This window comes from Balaenoptera acutorostrata, chromosome 5, assembly GCF_949987535.1.
Source record: "Balaenoptera acutorostrata chromosome 5, mBalAcu1.1, whole genome shotgun sequence".
Taxonomy (NCBI): Eukaryota; Metazoa; Chordata; class Mammalia; order Artiodactyla; family Balaenopteridae; genus Balaenoptera; species Balaenoptera acutorostrata.
Genome location: NC_080068.1, coordinates 41,038,796 through 41,059,004, shown reverse-complemented (window position 1 = coordinate 41,059,004; position 20,209 = coordinate 41,038,796). Strand labels below are relative to the sequence as shown.

Below are 20,209 nucleotides of genomic sequence, written 5' to 3'. Positions count from 1 at the left end.
TGATTTTGTGTATAACTGTTCACAGACAATATTTTCACAAATATGAATATAAAAGTGTTAATGGAAGACAAACTATGAGTGATACACTTCTCTAAGCAGAGTGTGGAGAGTTTTTAAGATGAATAACATTTTGCACCTGCTTTTGAGTTGCAGACAATGTGGACTGCTGGGTAAACAGAAGGATCCCAGACAAGAATTCAGGGAAGGACAGTATCAGAAGTTCAGTGACAAGGAAGTGAAGTCACTCACTCCATGGAGTAAAGCTTAAATCCTCTAAATTGCATTTCAGACTTATTTTACATTGGGTTTTATACTAGGATAAGCATATATTTAAAGCAAGAAATATGTGACATAGAGAGGATGGGAAATTTCAAAGGGGCATTTGACTCTTATTTGTGCATGTGCCATCACATTTCATGTGCTCAAGAACTGTGCATTTCTACAGCTTGTTTCAGTAACTAAAACAGAACACACTGATCTAAAAGGATGAGCAGATGGAATTCAGTCTGGACCTGAGGGAGATGACTTGCCACGTTCATTGGTCCCTGACATGAACTGATCTGAGACAGTGGGATTTTCAGTGTGTTTCACTAGTTGCAAATGTCTTCCAGGCATGACTTTCAAAAAGCTGGGAGGAAAGGCACGCAACAAGTAAAAATTACCATTCTGATAAATCGGTAAGGTCAAAAAAATCTCTATCTTGGGTAAAACCCAGTTCAACTACTGAGCAAACAGAATCCTCCTTCTAGACTGGTTGTTGCATAAGTAGCTGCAAGAAAGGTAGTTTTCAAGACACCTTTCTTCTTACTGCAAACTGGGTCAAACTTACCCAAATATTTGGTAACATTTTATGGTACCTGGTGTGCACCAATAATTCCTTCTGACCCTTTCTCTCCATAAGCAATCTTGTGGAATTTAATTTCCCATCTTAATATTGTGGGTATTTTCAGGTTCCTATATTTGGCGACTTTTAAACTTATTTTACTAAGAGAGTAAAGATCTGTGGTTTAAATTAGAATAAAATCTACGCCAGAGATAACAAAAGGCTTTGGGTTTCTATTTTTCTTATAAATAAAAGGATAAATTATTTTAACGCAAAAGAATAGGTATGTTTATCTTCCAGATTTTTTTCTAATAGTTAACTGGTTAAACAAAATGCTTTATTTACAGAAATAGAAGGGCCATTCCTCAACACTGTCAGACACTTCCAGCTTAATTAACATGGGTTTGGTGACCTTATCAAGACACAAAATCATATTTTAAAAAATTCACCAAGGAGTTTGAGATATTAAGGTTGGCTACCATGTAGACAAAATAAAATCTTTTACCCTCTCTCGAGTAATAATTAAACTGATTAGAAATTCTAATAAATTAACCTAAGATATTTAACCCTGTTTTAATCACCTAATACTTCCAGAAAATTATTTTTTCCTTTCCATCCATCTTATACCTTAAAGGAAACTTACTGAATTGCAGATGTACAACCAATATCCCTAGACAGAAAAGAAGGTCATTTTTAGAAGAAACCAATCTCAAATGAAAGCACAGCCTTCTGCATGGTCACATACATATTACACACTCATTACCCACTGTGAAAAAGTAGGTCATTCCTCATTTCTTATTTATTCCCTGGCACAATCAGACCACATGATGAAATCATGTGAGATGCTTCAGAGTTACTGTCAGGACATGAAACCCAAGACAGTGAGCAGCACAACAACCACTGGCAACAAGGCAAACTCCAACAAAGTCTGGATTTGGATTTGGTTTTATGTTACTGGAAGCAGATTTGCTCTAGTTTTTAATAGTTCATAAGAAACAGAAATCATAATGTATCGACATAGTATCCACCTACAAAGAGTTCAAAAAAGCCAAAGTTCTCCCCTCGTTCGCTCTCTTGTTCCACCAACATTTTGAAAATAAAGGAAAAAAAATAAAAAAAGAGAGAAAGAACACAGAAATGATTTAAATAATTTCAAATCCTTATTAAACATCACTGAAGTGCATTTGATCCATCAGGCTGACTTTCAGTTCTTACCACTAAGACCTTGCAGAGAAACTGGATGTACATAGTTTTGCCTTCCAGGATTGATCTAGAACTGTAGAGGTGAGACGTGTATGAATATGGGTGTGGGTTTTAAGTCCATTTTATGAACACGGACACAGGACAATTCTCATCATTTGTAGTAGTCTTTGGAGTCCAATCATGCAGAATAACAGGCAGGTTCAAGTCAGGTCTTGTTGCAAGAGAGACATGGCAAGGTGAAGAGTTTAATGCTAACTAGGGGTGGGAGATTTGTGTCCATTAGAATATACTGGCCATTGGTCCCACGTAATCAAAAGTTAGATGTACAGGAGTCCATATACAGAGGCCTTCCATTTCAGCTTGCTGACCAAGGAAATGGGTCAATGTGAGCCATTTCAGACAGTGAAAAAACTGCCCAAGTGCTAAAAGAAATAAAATCTTATATTTTAATCACATGGAAAATAATTAATATAACTATTTACATTATAACTTGATTGTTGTTCTTAGAGGAAAGAGTTTCCATTCTTGGTTCAATGGTATCTGTGGAAAATGTCTGTCTTTCACAATTAAAACACGTGTGGGGTATTGTGAGTAGGGCGGGGGTGGGATTTCTCCCCAGACCAAAGGTGGGTGGGCTCAAAGATTCCTGGGGCAACTTGATCCCTTTCTCTGAGCTATAGAAGATAACTTTTTCAGCAAAGCTGATGATCGCGTTCTGTGCAGAGCATAATGCTTTTAAGATTTATATTGTCATATGTTAAGAGAATCAAATAGAAATAGACTTTGCAGAATTTAGATTTTGCAGTGACTATTTAAAATTTAAAAGTCTGTTTTGCTTATTGTTTTTTTTTTTTTTCCCCTGGAAGGTCATAAAAGGATTTATGTAATCTCACCTATTCTACTTATTCCACTTGTCAAGGCCTATTTTCGGATTTGTCAGTCAGCTGCTATCAGTATCCACAGGTAATAATTTTCTGATAATGATAAAAGATTGAGAAAAAATTATCCAGCTCCTTGGCCCTCAATTAAATAGTTTACTCCAGTTGGAGGGAACTGACCAGACTCTGGTCCACCTGTGGGGTACATTCCCTCAAAGCTCAGTCATCAGATTCTTGAAGATGCAAGATTATTATCAGTTTTTATTCCACGAGAAGAAATTTGGTTGTAAGGCCAATGTATCTCTTTTTAACACATTGGCCCACAAAATACATATAAAAAAATCAAAGTGGTAGTGGTGGTTTTGCCAAGATCTCCCAACAATCTAGTTCCTCCTGCACATAGGCATACAGCTATCCCTCCTACAAAATACTATGAAACATTTCTTTAAGGATCACTGTGAAACTACTTGCCCTATAGGAAGTGACAGGTTAGGCCTCTCAGAGTGCCAACTTCACATTCCGAAAGGAACCCCCCAACTACAGGCAGGACCTTCACATTTTCCAAGAATATAGACCAGGTGACTTGACACTTCCCTGCCTGAAAAGCAAGAGAGTCCTTTGGAAGTAACAGGTGACTATACAGGAAACATTTGTTTTTTTAAGAAAAGAAGACTCAATTCAGAACATAGTATATTCTGTGAATTTGGTAATAACATAATCACCTCCTGAAGATACTATAATAAAAAGGACCCAAGATTGTGAAGGACAGGCGGGCTTTTGAAATGATTATTCTCTTTGTTGGCCCATCACCTGTCTTGCTTTGACAACCTAGGAAAATTAATTCTATAGGCAGTCAAGAAGCTAACCCTTAGCTCAATCTGTACATGATATTTCACTATGAAGGATTTGTTTCATTTTTTCTTGTCCATAGGGAGTTCTGGCTAAAGGTAATCAGCCCCCAAGAGCCATACAACAGGAGAGATCAGACTAGTAGAGTTTAGGGAAGGTGGCAGTAGCAGGGGAGGGGCATTAGCTAGTTCTTGCCTGGTTTCATCTGATTGAAAAAAAAAAATTCACTTCCACAGACATGAGAGAGAGTCTAAGTGTCAAGCAGTTCTAAGATGCTGGCTGGAGATTTTCTTCTGTCTTCTGATGTCATTTTGTGGCTGATGAAATTTCCCTTGTGACTCTCTTTCAACAGCTGCCTGCTCTCTGCACTCAATCCTGTGTGTTTAAAGAGCCGGGAGTGGAAAGGCCACAGGTATAGTAAGAGAAGAGCATGGAGAAAGAAGATAAGCAAAGAAAAAGGAATACAGAGAAGAGAAGCTTTAAAAAAAGGGGGAGGGGGGCTTCCCTGGTGGCGCAGTGGTTGAGAATCTGCCTGCTAATGCAGGAGACACGGGTTCGAGCCCTGGTCTGGGAAGATCCCACATGCCACGGAGCAGCTGGGCCCGTGAGCCACAGCTGCTGAGCCTGCGCGTCTGGAGCCTGTGCCCCGCAACGGGAGGGGCCGCGATAGTGAAAGGCCCGCGCACCGCGAGGAAGAGTGGCCCCCACTTGCCGCAACTAGAGAAAGCCCTCGCACGAACCGAAGACCCAGCACAGCCAAAAATAAATAAAAAAAAAAAAAAAAAAAAATGATACCTATTTATAAAAAAAAAAAAAAAAGGGGGAGGGGGTTGGGGGAGTGTGACAGAAAGAAAAGTGAGAAATCTTATGTGATTGTGGAAGCATTTTTAAAATCAGGTTGTCTGCAATATTAACCAAAAACTCTGGCAGCAAGATAGAGAAACTGGGCCCCTGCTATTCCAGGAGACAAGCGGCACAGTCTAACTTTTCTTCTCTCCATTTGAAACAAATGACCTCTTGCCATGAATCCTACTGTGTGAAGCAATACCATAAATGGCAGCATCGCTCCCACGGCGATGGTCAGTGTTGACTCTATTGCTTGAAAAGAGACACAGCTTTCCTACTGTTGTGTTTAAGGCAGTTTTCAGAGCACTGGCATTCTTGTCTGCTCTGTTTTCAAAGGGATTCCATTTGCCAGTCATGTCACACATATCAACCACCCATCCCATGCGTTTCACTTCTTCTTCAGGTGAAATACCACCGCGTTGGTGAGCACCAAAATGGTCAGAGTGCAAAGAGCTGTGATGAATACTTCACCAAAGTGAATAAGAAGAGAAGCCTCGACCTGGTCCCTATTATTGCTGAGAAGTCACCCTGGTATTGCCTTGTATAGAACCAGGATGTTTCACAGTGCCTCCTTAAGTGCCCAGGAAAGCACTTTCATTTAATTTGAGCTAAATTCAGGAGATTTTGTTAAACATTGACATAAATGCTTCATGGCTTTTAAGACACTCTATTGCTAAAGCTATTTAGCAGCAGTAACTTATGGGCAGAGTTATTGCTGTCACGTCACCTGCGGTACAAAACTCAGATGATCAGCCCTTCTTGGATTGTTGAAATGTATGAAATAAACAAATAAACATGAAACATCAGCCATATTAAGGAGTCGCGGAAGCCCCTGAGGAATGTCTGTGGAAATGTTTTCAAAGGCTAACCTGAGGATCACCCTGGGCTTTGGGTATTTTTTAAGTAATTTCTTTTTTTAATTCTAGAAGAGGGCAGTAATATTTCTTCTCTAAATAAGACCTTGGCAAGGTATAAACCTGGAAAGTAGCACACTCATGGAAAACACAACCTACAATCTGAAAATAGCCTAGATAGGCTCATTTTCTGTGAGGGATACCGTATGGAAGCGATTCCACTCTGTTTCAGGGAGGGGTTCTTACCATCAGATATGTACACACTAACCCTGCCTCTTCACCTGCCAGTTGTGACACATGATTTGTAAACAGCAAATGGGGTCTCCTTTCTAAAATATGAATGTCGGTGTCTCCTAGTATCTGGCTAATAATCTCCTTCATGCCTTCCTCCGCACGGCCCCACCACTCTCTATCAGAGAAAAGACCCTCAGCCTTTATTCCTGCCTTCCTTCTAAAGGTCAAAAAACATTTAGCACCTGGAAACTGTTACCCCCTCCCACCCCCCACTGTACATAAGCATCACATATGTTCTTTCTAGAAATTGGTATACAGGTGCCATTTAATCAGTTCAAATTTGGAAGCTACATCTTCAGGGGTCCAAGAGAGCTCACTCCCCCCATCTTCCCCCCTTTACATGTTTTCTTGTAAGACATACAGCTTAATCAATTAACAAACTAAATAGCTTATATACTGGCAATATATTACAGATGGGTTTATGTCAGAGTAATAGATCACATGAAATGGACCATGTGGTACCCCAGTGCGTGATGTCTTGGTAGAGCCCTGAGGACACTGACAGTAGCATCTCTAAGTAAGTATGCTGTATGAATACAGACACATGCGGATCTGTATCTACATCCATCTGACTAGGCCAAAAGGAGCAGGTAGATGCAAGATAGAGACACACACATGCTGGATGGGGCCACTGCACACCTTGTCATGCCATTTGAAAGGGCAGTTACAGGTCGCTGGTTCTGCAGCCATTAAAATTACACTTTATGGAAAAGGCTTCTCTAATTGTGTTTGATTTGCTTTCTGTAGTAAGCATTGTTAGAAGAAGACCAAAGCAAGAGCAACTAGAAGTTAAATATACATTTGGCTTAGCTGCAATACAGAACTCTGGAGAAGAAGCAGGCTGAAAGATTTGTTTCACTTTTAGGCTCGGATTCTCTCCCTTGCTGTTTTCTTGTCGTTGCGTGTCTGTGTTTGTGTGTGTGCGTGAGTGTCTGCGTGTGTGTGTTCCATCACATCATCTCCTGAAGAACGCTGGGTTTCGCAGGCAGGCGGCTAGTCACCTGCAACAACCCAGGGGTCCTGCCGAGGCTTCCAGGCTGCTGTCAGTGTCAGATGCCAGGGTCTGGTCGGTGGACATGGAGGAGATATCGTTGACAGACGAGGATGGAGGGAGACTCTCACTGCTGTTCACTGCTGCACCTGTGCTAAGAAAATGAAGACCAACATGACTAAACCTGGAACTGGACTCAGCTGAATGTCACTCAGGTTGCAGGCACGGGCAAATATGATAGGGGATGTCTGGCCCATCACTCATTCGACAAACTTTCATAGAACAACGAATACAGAGCACTGTATTAGATGGTGAAAATCAAGATAACAACACAGCATCCCTGGTCACAAGTTATTCACAGGCTAATGCAGTAATTGTCAAATCTCACTCTACCTTAGAAATCACCTGTAATGCTCTTAAAGGAAAACAAAAAATAAACAAAAAAACACCACTAAAAACCCCAATCACCCCTTGTACCTCCAATATTGTAATACAGTTGGCCTTGGGTGAAGTCAAGGCATTTGCATGTTTTAAAAGCTCCCCAGAGACTGTGGTGTCAAGGGCTGAAGACCACTGTTCTATGGAGAAGGCAAATGAGCAAAACCCTTTAATGTAATCATCTGAGCCTGGATGCTTTCAAATTCAGTGAGCTATTAAAACAAACACACATAAGATGCCTACCCCAGAAGTATGGGCTGAGGGGAAGCCCAGAAATAAGAATTACTTGGAGGCTACAGCTCTAGAGAAATGAATGTATATTAAGTAAATATTATTACATAGTCATTAATTTGACATCAAACTTAAAAGTCCATATAGAAAAGCCAACTAGGACTGTGGATGAAAGTTACAATAGACCAAAAAAAGAATAGAAGCCAGAGCACACCTCCTGATTGTGTGTTTACTTTCCAGCAGGCTTGCTTACCTGGGAATCTCCAAATAAGAACTCTGAATTACTAACTTAGATTAATTTGCAAAATTTTAAAAATTTATCTGCTATGTGGGGATATAAAGATTTTGAAACTCTGAGAAGAAACTTGCTCATGGTAATCACTCAGTAAATACCTGTTGAGCTACAACAGCTTTGAGAACCACAAAGGAAAGATGAGCCAGTGGCATTGTAAAATCAAATTAAACCAGAGCACCCTGGAAAGAGTCCAATCACTTTTTCTCTTTATACTCAGGCAATATGGGTGGTAAAATGTATGTTTTGTGAAATAGTTCACTATTAAAAATATCTAAAGTATAAGCATCTTAAATAAGAGATGAGGAATTCTCACTAAATTGTATTTTATTTGAGCAAATATAGTGTGTAAGATATATTTGGTGAAAATCATAAATCCCAAATAACATAGTGTTATCAGATAGATCTAATAATTCAGAAGAAAAATCTAATGAAGTGGAGAGGTTAACACAATCTCTTAGTTCCTGGCGTAGACATTTCTTTCCTGCAGAAAAAATGTGATTAAAATGTGACAGTCGGACTTCCCTGGTGGCACAGTGGTTAAGAATCTGCCTGTCAATGAAGGGGACACGGGTTCGAGCCCTGATCCAGGAAGATCCCACATGCACGGAGCAACTGAGCCCGTGCACCACAACTACTCAGCCTTCGCTCCAGAGCCCATGAGCCACAACTACTGAGCCCGCATGCCACGACTACTGAAGCCCATGTGCCTAGAGCCCATGCTCCGCAACAAGAGAAGGCACTGCAATGAGAAGTCCGCGCACCGCAACGAAGAGTAGCCCCCGCTTGCCGCAACTACAGAAAGCCCACGTGCAGCAACAGAGACCCAATACAGCCATAAATAAATAAATAAATAAATAAGAAACAAATACTTTTTTAAAAATGTGACAGTATCTGGAGAGGGTGCACACAAACTAAAACAGATTATATGTACCCTATATGCTTTTAAAATTTTTGTTTGTTGATTATAAATATATTTATGCAAATTATGAGAAATATAAAAAATACAGGAAAAAAGATAACAATATGCACTCATCCTCAAATTAATGATAAGAACGTTAAACTTCTGGTATATTTCTTTCTAGTCTTTTTGCTAGGAAGTTTCTTTAACTGTAATCATTTAATGTATATCCATTTGTATCTTGTATTTTCATATACAAAAGGCTTATGCATTTTTCATGTTCTTTAAACTCTTAAAAGTATCTGTACTTCCTAATCTTAAGTGTCTCTAGATTTTTTTTTTAATTAATTAATGTATTTAATATTTATTTTTGTCTGCGTTGGGTCTTTGTTGCTGCGCGTGGGCTTTTCTCTAGTTGCGGAGAGCGGGGGCTACTCTTCCTTGAGGTGCACGGGCTTCTCATTGTGGTGGCCTCTCTTGTTGCGGAGCACTGGCTCTAGGCGCGTGGGCTTCAGTAGTTGTAGCACACGGGCTCAGTAGTTGTGGCTCACGGGCTCTAGAGCGCAGGCTCAGTAGTTGTGGCGCATGGGCTTAGTTGCTCCATGGCATGTGGGATCTTCCCGGACCAGGGCTCGAACCCGTGTCCCCTGCATTGGCAGGCGGATTCTTAACCACTGCGCCACCAGGGAAGTCCCTAGATTTTTAAATCTGTCTTTTTAACATCTTCCTGTAAATAATTTTACTCTCATTACCAGAAAAATATATAATGTGAAGTTATCTGGTTTCAATTTATTCCAACTTTACTTAATTATATCCTTTACAGATATGGTGCAGAGCTAGTTCATTTCCTCTCGTGATATATACTAGTAGATTTCCTATGCCAGCAGACAACCCTTGATTACATAGCCCAAATACCCAGCTCTGCTTTTCCTCTTGCTTCTAGATTAAATTACCAACATCCTCATGTTCTTTCATCAGCTTTGGCCTGTAATAATTGAGCATCACTGTGATGGGCTTCTCAGAATCATATTCAATTTTTCCACATCATTATTAAAGGGTAGCAATTAAAACGAGATACAGGATTCTAATAAAGGCTTGACCAATTGTGGACCAACAGAGTGAGATTACTCTCCATTTATCTCCTAGATGATATATCCCTATACTACAGATGGCTTTCAAATCACGGTACTAGAGTTTAGATTTAGTTTTGACTTGAAATATAAAATATTGCCCATGTAACGTTTTTAACAGCTTCATTGAGACAAAAATCACAAATCTAATTTGTACAATTCAATGTTTTTTTAGGATATTCACAAAGTTGTGCAACCATCACAAGAATCAATTTTGTAGTGTTTTCATCACCCCAAAAGGAAACCCTATACTCTGTTTCTTACCAACCCGAGGCAATGACTAACTTACTTTCTGTCTCTATAAAATTGTCTATTCTGGACATATCAGTTAAATGGAATCATACAATATGTGATCTTTTGTGACTGGTTTCTTTCACACAGCATAATATTTTCAAGGTTCATTTAAATCACTACTTCATTCCTTTTTATGGCTGAATAACATTCCACTATATGAATACATCACTTTTGTTTATCTATTTATTAGTTGCTGGTCATTTAATGGACATTTAGGTTGTTTCTACTTTTTTGGCTATTATGAATAATGTTGTTATGAGCATTAATGTACAAGGTTTTATTTCTCTTGGGTAAATACTTAAGAGGAGAATTGCTGGGTCATAGAATAACTCCATGTTTAATATTTGAGGAACAGCCAAACTGTTTTTCAAAGTGGCTGCATCAGTTTACATTCCTACCAGCAGTGTATGAGGGCTCCAATTTCCCCCTATCCTCTCCAACACTTATTATCTATCTTTTTGATGATAGCCATCCTAATGTATGTGAAATCGTATCTCATTGTGATTTATTTGTATTTTCCTGATGGCTAATTATGTTGAGCATCTTTTCATATGCTTGTTAAACATTTGTATATCTTCTTTGGAGAAATGTCTGTTCAGATACTTTGGCCATTTTTAAAATTGTGTTATGTTCTTTTTATTAGTGGATTGTAAGAGTTCTTTATATATTATGGATACAAGTCCCTTATCATGTAAGACTTGCTGATGTTTTTCTCCTATTCTATGGATTGTCTTTTCATTTTCTTGATGGTGTCTTTTGAAGCACATTTTTTAAATATTAAGTTGGATTTAACTTTTTTTTTTTCATTTGTGCTTTTAGTGTCATATCTAAGAAACCATTTCCTAACCAAAGATCATGAAGATTTACTCCTATGTTTTATAATTTTACCCCTTACATTGAAGTCTATGGTCCATTTTGTGTTTCATTTTTGCATATGATGAGGTAGAGATTCACCTTCATTCTTTTGCATGTGGAGATCTAGTTATCCCAGCTCCAATTACTGAAAAAACTATTCTTTGCCCATGGAATTGTCTTGAAATCCTTGTTAAAAATCAATTGATCATAAATATAAGGCTTTACTTCTGCACCCTCAATTTCATTTCAATGATCTGTATGTGTATATTCATGCAAATACCACACTGTCTTGACTATTACAGGTTTATGGTAAGTTTTGAAATAAGGAAGTGTGAATCCTCCAACTGTGTTCTTTTTCAAGATTGTTTTAGCTATTCTGTGTCCCTTGGCTTAATGCAAAACAAAAAGTATTTTAAAGTATCTCAACAAAATCGACCTGGTATTCTTTTGAGATAAGCTTTTTCTCCTTTCCTGGTTGAAACTGATTATGTGGACATGTTCCAATGGTCACAGTTAAAGCTGAGTACTGATTCAAGCAGGGTGAGATAAGACTTAGCTGAGATTAGGCTCCCTTATAAGATTGATGTTTACAAATAAACACAAACTCACAACAATGGCAGCTAGAGAAATTATACAAAAATATTGAAGAAATTTCCCCAGTAAAACACAAATTTTTATCTATAAATAATTCTGAATGAAGGCAACAAAAGTCAAGGCAGCTTTTAATAAATTCTTCATATACAGGGGATCACATTCCTACTGCACCTATTTTATAATCAGCATATTTTCAATGTACTTACCATTCTAAGTGTTATACCATATGGGTCAGCCTGTTATATATAGTTTTGTCACATGATTACTTCATGTTTATGTTTCCCTTGCTTCTTTTGATTTCTTTCATTATATTTCTTAATTTCTCCTATCTTCCTCTATCCCAACTCTTGAGCAACTCTTGAGAATAAGAACTCAGTTTAACAAAATGCTGAGTATCTTTTGTGTGTACTCTTCTAGAGAGGTTCTGTGAGGGAAAGCAAATTTCTCCCTGCTATGAAATGGATGAAACTGCTGACCTAGTTTTGGCTAAGGGAAATCACTTTGTTGTAGTTGTCTTTCTTCTCCTTTTGTTCATCAGCTGGCTTTCTGTAATTTCTATCTTCTATGTTGGAATGGTCCTGCCATCTATTTTATCAAAGTTGAATGCAAATTATAGCTGGTATTCAGTTAATCAAAGTTCAGAATCTTTATCAGCTTTTTTTCTAGGGTTCCATAGATTATTGTTCCTGATTTCTTATAGCACAAATGCATTAAAAGAGGTTCTCTCTTCTAATGCTTCCTCTATAAAATCCCCATTTCATTCCCATGAGAAGGGTTGTATGAGAAGCCGTTCCTCTTTATACAGTGCTATGGTGGGAGAATCATGTGTATTATCTAGTGGTGTGCTGGAGTGGCTTTTGAGAGTCAGTTATTTGCATTTCTTTCCAACTCTGCCCTCATTGATGTCACATCAGTAGCTTGAAGTTGATCACAGTGAGAATATTTACAGCATAGAAATGAGTAAATGCTATAATCAGTCGTTTTTTTAAAAAAAGAGATGGCTGTTAAAAATTGTCCCCCACTATAATATAAAAAAACTTTTACTTCTGTATTACTTTTTCTATTGCACCATAATATATGCCTTCTTGACTGTAGCCACCTCTGGCTTTACTGAATGATCCTCTCAAGTCTGTTTTTTTGTGTAGGCAATAAATAAACGTTTAAACCATAAAACCAAACACAAATAATAGAAGGGTCCAGACATAGATTTTGGTTTCAAGTTATTAATTTACTGCCAAACAGTTTGTGACAATCTCTTAAATAGAACTGAACTGAATTGAACTTGATTATAACGTCCACTTGCCCAGGATATACTAGCAATGTGATAAATATCCCTTCTTCCTATACTGTTTTCAGAGAAACCAGTAAAGATACACATTTTTAAAAATGTTTTATCATCAGTAAAGTATTACAAATTTTTGTCAATAAAAATGTCATTAAAATTAACTGAAAATACTAACAGAGTTGCAAACAAAAAATACTAGCTACTTTCAACTTTACCTGAAAAAAATTAGGTTTTATGGAAAGAAGTAACTTACAATAACAAAAATTTATCAGCTAGAAGTTATCTAGCCAAAGGTATTCATTATTTCAGGTGAAAAGGTTGTTCTGCTTCTTAAAGGAAATTATTTTCCTGACCTATCCAAACATTAAAAAAAAGTAGACACAAAGAATTAGAACTACTAGAATTAAAAAAAAAACAAACACTGAGATATATTCCTTCTCTGTCTTCATGATCTTCAGCTTCAATTTGTTTGGGGCTGAGGTTTTTAAGTAAAAAAATTGTTGGACTAGATCTGTGACTAATTGGGAGGGATACACTCCCATGGGGTGCAGAATATGGAGGGGGAGGGGCTATATGTTAAAATCACCTGAAGAGCTTTATCTTCCATGTAGAGTTTCTAAAAAATCTCTACCCATCCTGATGTTAAACATCCCTATCTTGGCGAGTCATTGTTACTTGTGGGAGGTTTACTTCTCAGGCACAATGAGGCGGTGAACAGACTGAGAGTTAGATGACCTCCTAGTCTGTTCTAGCTCTAACATTCTATAACAAATACTTTTAGATGAAAATTTATTTATATTCACGGACTGCTATTCCCTCAGCAATCTTTACAAATCAATTCAGAAAGCAAGCAGCCATGCTATTCTTGAAAATAAATCACTGTTCAAGTGAAATCAGATAGCAGAAGGGAGTACAATTATTTATTTAGAAATGTATCTGAGGTTTAGATTTATTTCTTATTGATATACAATTCCATCAATAAATTTCAAACCTATGTATTATTAGGCAAATGAACATTTAACTTCCTATTTATATTTTAAAAGCATCACTAAAACATGAGTTTGGGTATTAGAACAATTTTGTCACTGAGAAACTGCATTAACTTATTCCCTTGCTGCGGGGCTCCCAGCATTGCTGTGACTGAATATTAAGGGAGTCTATGTTGTAATATTACTTCATCCTAGCTATTTACAAAATAAAATGTGATATGCAACATTAATGAGAAAAGGTGACTATAATGAAGAATGCAAAAAAAGCTGACTTTTCAAAAGTTTTCTTGGTAATTGCTTTTTCTTTCCAGCATATATACCATGCACACACACACACACACACACACACACACACAAACACACACACACACACACACACACACACACACAGTAGTGTTCCAATAAAAATTTAACAATTGGCTCTCCAGGGGGGAGGAATGCCTTGATTTGTAGAGTCGGCCAATTTCTATGTCTTAAATCCTGCGTGGTAGATTTCAAGCTACAATATGAGGTCAAAAAACTCATAGTTGGATGTATACACGTGGCTCTCATGAGCTGGAAGAGTCAACTCTAGCACATGGCTATTCTATGTCTCCACATTATGCACACAAATACAGCAGACACAAATATGTCATATAATATATATTATACATATGATTTCTCAAAATTAAGCCAGGAATATTTTCCTTTAAAATCATGTAGTGAAAGACTGAATCCACAATCATTTTAACTATAAATTGTTTAAGCCAGTCAACTATAGTTTAGAGCATGCGTAGAAGGTAGATAATTTAGTATTGTTACAGGTAGTTGGAATGGTTAAAAAATAGTTTGGCCTTCTCACATGCACATAGAGCCTATGTGGCATATTTTATAATTAATCATTAACATATTAAACTAAACAGGCGTGCAAAAGAAATTCAGGAATATGCATTTCTAAAAATGGATAAATCAAACAACCACCTGAAAGCAGCAAACCTTTATCTGAAGCATGAGCAAATGCCAAAAGCAACAATTTATGTACTGATACTTGGTTCGTTTATCTTCATGGTGATTAATACGGTGAATAAATATTTACTGGCATAAGAACATACTGAATCGCATACTATATTAAAGTTATAATCCTGTCCTGAATTCTGTCTTTGGAATAGCACCAAGAAACATGCTGAGGGAGGACCTGAGCAGCAATTTTCAAATATTTATCAAGCTAATATTATGTGCAAGGTACAACACTCAGGCACTGCATGATACGCAAAGGTGAATACATACCACCTTTCTTTTCAGTGAATTTCAATCAATAAGGGTAATAAGACTATGTTTAAAATACAGGTACTAGTAGGACCCATATGAAGAAAAGATCCTATTCTTTGGGAAGATATGAAAAGTCTTTTGGAACAGATATAAAAAATATTTTGGAACAAGGTGGTATTCAATAAGAGAATACTTATGAATGGGCAGCATTCCAAAAGGTGGGGATCCAGTCAAGTAAGACAATGGTAATACAGGAGCCTAGAATGGGTGTAGTATGAAAGGTGGAAAAACGTGGATTACAGAGGGCTGTCCATGTCAGGGAGAGGTTACTAGGCTTAAATTATAAGTGATGCAAAGCCATTGGAGGCACTGATCAGTGGAATTATTGCTCAAACCTATAGTTTTGAAATATCAACTTAGGTAGAGACTGAAGTCTGGAAAATTATTTCAGGAAAACTTCAATCATAATGATGTTAAAGGAAAGGCATGGTAATTAGATGTAAGACATCCAGCAAACAAAATTTTTAGTATGTAGAAAATGACTCAGTCATAAGGTGAGTATGGAGTAAAAGATCAATCAGGGGTTTCAGGCTGGGAGGCTAAGAAAATAGAGCTGCCATTAATAGAAATGGGAAAGTTGAGAAAAAAATTTACTGCTGAGTGGGTGAATCTAAATAGAGAGGATGTGTTTGATTTTAAACAAATTGAATCTGAATTGGCAGCAATCTCATGCATTCTGGCCAATATTTTAATTTCTCTATGACTAGTTATATTCATCATTAAATATTGTAGTGGAATGCATTTATTTTCCAGTCATTCCAGAAATAACAAACTGCTCTGTAACCTAGTCTTCGGCCTTATTAACCTTAAATGTATTTCTTGCAAACTTAAAAAAGGATTTACTCGGTCAGGACTCAGGTTCATCTATTCAGAGCATGTAGAAATTATTTATGTCAATAGCCTTAGACACTGTTCAGGAAAATTATCCAACACTTGGGATTAGTGCAAAAAATGAGCATGTAACTTTTTAATATCATACTTGAGCATTTTTTAACAAGCCCTCCTAAGGGTCATCTGACTGTTTTGTGGAACATAACTTTTTGGACTTAATATTCTCAATTGATTAGGGTCCAGATGTTTTACAACACTGTAAACTCGTAGAAAGCTGATAAAGTGAAACTCTGTTTTTTTTTTTTTCTGCCTGGTAGAAAAGATAACTACAAAGATAGGTTTGGTTGCCCTGTAGGACATTTACAAGTTTTGATTTAATTTAGTAATCTTATTTCAGTGTTCTTTTTTCCACAGACTATGTAAATCCTAATTTCTCATATCTTCATGGAACTGTTATTCTGCCATTACCCTCATTAATGAGTTAAAAGAAACTTCTTCATGCAATCACTTTATTTTTGCATAAGAATTATGGTTTTAATGATTAAAGAATTAGGCCTTAATAACATACAAACTTTGTTCCTTTACCAAATACTTAAATCTTTCTTCATATGGCAGACCATTCATGAATTAATGATTAATTGATCTCACTTGTACCATTTCTAATCCCATTTTTCCCACTCTGAGCTGTACAGTTTGCATAAAATGAATCATGGGAATAAGAAGACTTTTGTAGAAGTGTTGTGAAAGTATTGAAAAGAGAATTATGAATTTTTATGTCATCACAGATTAGTTGCTGTGGAGACCTGGTTGGGGCCAAGGGGAAAGTGGAGGAGGAAACGAGCAGAAGATGGGGTGTTCTGGAGTGGGTGGCATGATTCTGAGCTCTTTGAAAAAAGGAAAAGAGATGAATTAATGATAATTTGAAATAAAGATGACACTCTGCTAAACTTGTCCAGTCCCAGCCTGAGATGCTAGGTCACCCTTCACTGGATCCTGGTATTTCGTCTTCTTAATGATTGTAAGAAAATATGTTTTGGCCATTATGGGAAATCTTAAGGTAAGGAGTCTTTCTGCCTTAGCAGGTGGTATCTTGAGGCTGTAGGATTCAGGCTTTGGGTTCTTTAATCAGCAGCAGATGGAACATGCAGGTAAGTTAGAAGCAGCTTCTACAGACCTGTATCGATATGGATGCTAGGCTGAATAAATAGTGTGGGTAGACTACCAACCCCAATGATTCCCTTAACCCTCTTTGAGGAAAGGGAAGATGAGATAGAATTGGACATTTCCTCAAATCTAGAGGTGAGAAACGCAGGTCATACAAGAATTGCATCTGTCTGGGCATCATAGTGGCTGTGGGTACAAACTAAAGAGCAGTTATCAGTGTGAAGAATTGATTAATTCATCCTACCTGTTTCCTGAAGCAAGCTAAAGTGCATGGGAACCTCCATACCACTATGGAGAAGACTATGGAAGTTCCCTAAAAAACTAAATATGGAACTACCATATGACCCAGCAATCCCACTCCTGGGCATATACCCTGAGAAAACCATAATTCAAAAAGGCACATGCACCCCAATGTTCATTGCAGCACTATTCACAATAGCCAGGACAGGGAAGCAAGCTAAATACCCATTGACAGATGAATGGATAAAGAAGATGTAGTACATATATACAGTGGAATATTACTCAGCCATAAAAAGGAACAAAATAATGCCATCTGCAGCAACATGAACCTAGAGATTGTCATACTGAGTGAAGTAAGTCAGGCAGAGAAGGACAAATATCACATGATATCACTTATTTGTGGAATCTAAAAAAAAAAAAATGGTGCAAATGAACTTATTTACAAAACAGAAATAGAGTCACAAATGTAGAAACAAACTTATGGTTACCAGGAGGGAAAGGGAGGGGAGGGATAAATTGGGAGATTGGGATTGATATATACACACTACTGTATTTAAAATGGATAACTAACAAGGACCTACTGTATAGCACAGGGAACTCTACTCAAACCTCTATAATAACCAATATGGGAAAAGAATCTAAAAAAGGGTGGATATATGTATATGTATAACTGATTCACTTTGCTATACACCTGAAACTAACACAACATTGTAAATCAACTCTACTCCAATAAAAAGTATAAAAAAATAAATAAAGATGGAAATGAAAAAATAAAGTGCATGGGAAAAAATTATACATCAAAGGTAGGACACCAGGTATATTTTCCTCTAAACTAATAATTTGCAGCCTACATTTCTGCCAGCATGATCTGAGTGTTGTTTAAATCTAAAGATATTCTCTTTCTATTCAAAGCATAAGTCTTAGGAAAAATATATTAGCATTAATAAGTGTAAGTAAATTACCTCAAATAATTCTAAAGCACATTAGTAAGATCAGTAAAATATGTATATGTACAAATTTGTGTTAGATTCTGTAGATTGCAAACTGAAAGATTTTCTATGCTGACTAATTGGATCCCATCTTGGTTAAGGCTTCAACTATGGTTACATCAACCTTGGGAAGAATGCAAACATTAGAGTGAATGAAGGAAAAGGTTTTGGCTGGAGGGATTCCTGAACTCTACATTGACTTGGTGGTCAAGAGGGCATCATGGCTCTGAATTTTGATGAGGTGCAGTTACCCTTTAACCAGCCCATGCTAACATTTCTTTAAGATTCCTTATTATCTTAAAATAAGTTCTGAAAGAACTCTTGTGCTAGGTCATTATAATCAGAATAATCAGAATGAATGCCACACTAAACACCAAAAGGAATAAAACTAAAATCATTAGAGGGAAAAACAGTCATGTGATATTAGTTCATGTGCTCTATTGGCAATGTTATTGACCGCAATCTCTCCTTAAGGCCAAGAAAAATACACGAGTATTGGTTTATTGGTTATTCACTGAGAGTGAGTACCTGAAGGAGAAGGCTGTCCTTTCACAACGCCATTCTTAGTCTTTTCTTCTGAACTCATGACTTCCTTGTAAATAAGTTCTGTAAGAAACAGTTATCAGTGTTATAAAAATCAATTTTCTCCTTAACCCAAAGAGAAGATTCATTAGTTAATGACAAGTAATAACATTTTGATGGGGCTGAGTAAATTATAAACCAAGTGGAATTTCTTTACTCTTCTATTTCTACATTTTCCTGCAATAACACAGAGCCTGGCAAAAGTAGGTGCTCAATAAAGCATTTGACCAAGAAAATGTATGAAGAGTACACGTTACTTGTTTTCTGAACTCTTTGGGAGATTTCTGATGCATTCTAATTTTACCTCTTATGAATTTTAATGGCTCAGTTTTGAACCTCCATTTTTCTTTTATGTTCACTTCCTAAGAGATATACATATTCTTCTTGTGGCTTTAAATTGTTACTTTCTATCAGTTTTCCAACTCTTATTCATCTTTTTGCTAGATTCAAATCTTGGATTTGCAAAACTAAACTTGCATAAAATCCAACATTAAAAAAGTATTATATTTATTCCCAAACTTGCATCCATTTCTGGCTTTTTCATTACTAGAATTAATAATATGTATATCTTCATTACTTTTTACTTTATATCTTTTAGCTACAAATTATTCTGTGCCATTCATTTGTGCTTTGCAGTGGCTTACAATTTATATAATCATCATCCTTTACAGGTATTTCTTCAGTTTTTCAGAATTTAGTCTATGTCCATCCTCCTCAAGTGATATTTATACCCTATCACTTACCTAATCTTGAACCCCTGAGTGCCTTCTGGTCCTTATTTAGATCAAATCAAGTATTTTTCTGTCTATCATTCTCATCTTTTTTTTTACTTGATCTACTGTTTATATGTGCTTATTTTTCCATACTTTCCAACATGACCTCTTGAACAGGGGATTCTCTTTACTAACTTTATAACACTTTTTGCTCATTCTTACCCTTTGGTTTCCTCTTATATCTTCATTCTGGTATTTTCCTCAATTTTTTTTCTTTTCCAAACTTATAATTATTAATTCTTTCAAGGTAGCGCAAATGTTTCTTCCCTTCAGATCTTCCCTTTATGTTCCTCCTCATAATGACCTAATCATGTGTTATAATCTGCATTTGGCTTTATCATATTTATTCTACTCTGTGGTTATTTATGTTAGTGGAACAATTCTTCTCTACCTTGTCTTACCCTGAGTATGACCTTGATCATGCAGTATGTGTTTGAAAAAGTTTTCTTGAAAAAAAAGTTAATGTATTCACTCTTTTCTTACTTTAAAGGAGAATAAGCCACTCAGATACATGAATTTTCATTTAAATTTTCAAGTCCTATAAATCAAGTGAATGAATTTATATATTCACTATC

The 20,209-nt window shown here is 36.8% G+C and overlaps 1 protein-coding gene across 1 annotated transcript in view; it reads right to left on the bottom strand.

The window, feature by feature from the left end:
• Positions 1-6,000: 6,000 nt before the first annotated feature.
• The window catches only part of MAPK10 (mitogen-activated protein kinase 10), a 289,939-nt gene continuing 275,730 nt past the window's right edge, over positions 6,001-20,209 (bottom strand). The window contains exons 10-11 of the mRNA XM_057546301.1: positions 18,808-18,885; positions 6,001-6,887 (exon numbers count right to left, since the gene is read on the bottom strand). Of these exons, the coding sequence (XP_057402284.1) occupies positions 6,745-6,887; positions 18,808-18,885 (221 nt within the window). The 3' untranslated portion in view covers positions 6,001-6,744. The remainder of the gene's footprint in view (positions 6,888-18,807; positions 18,886-20,209) is intronic.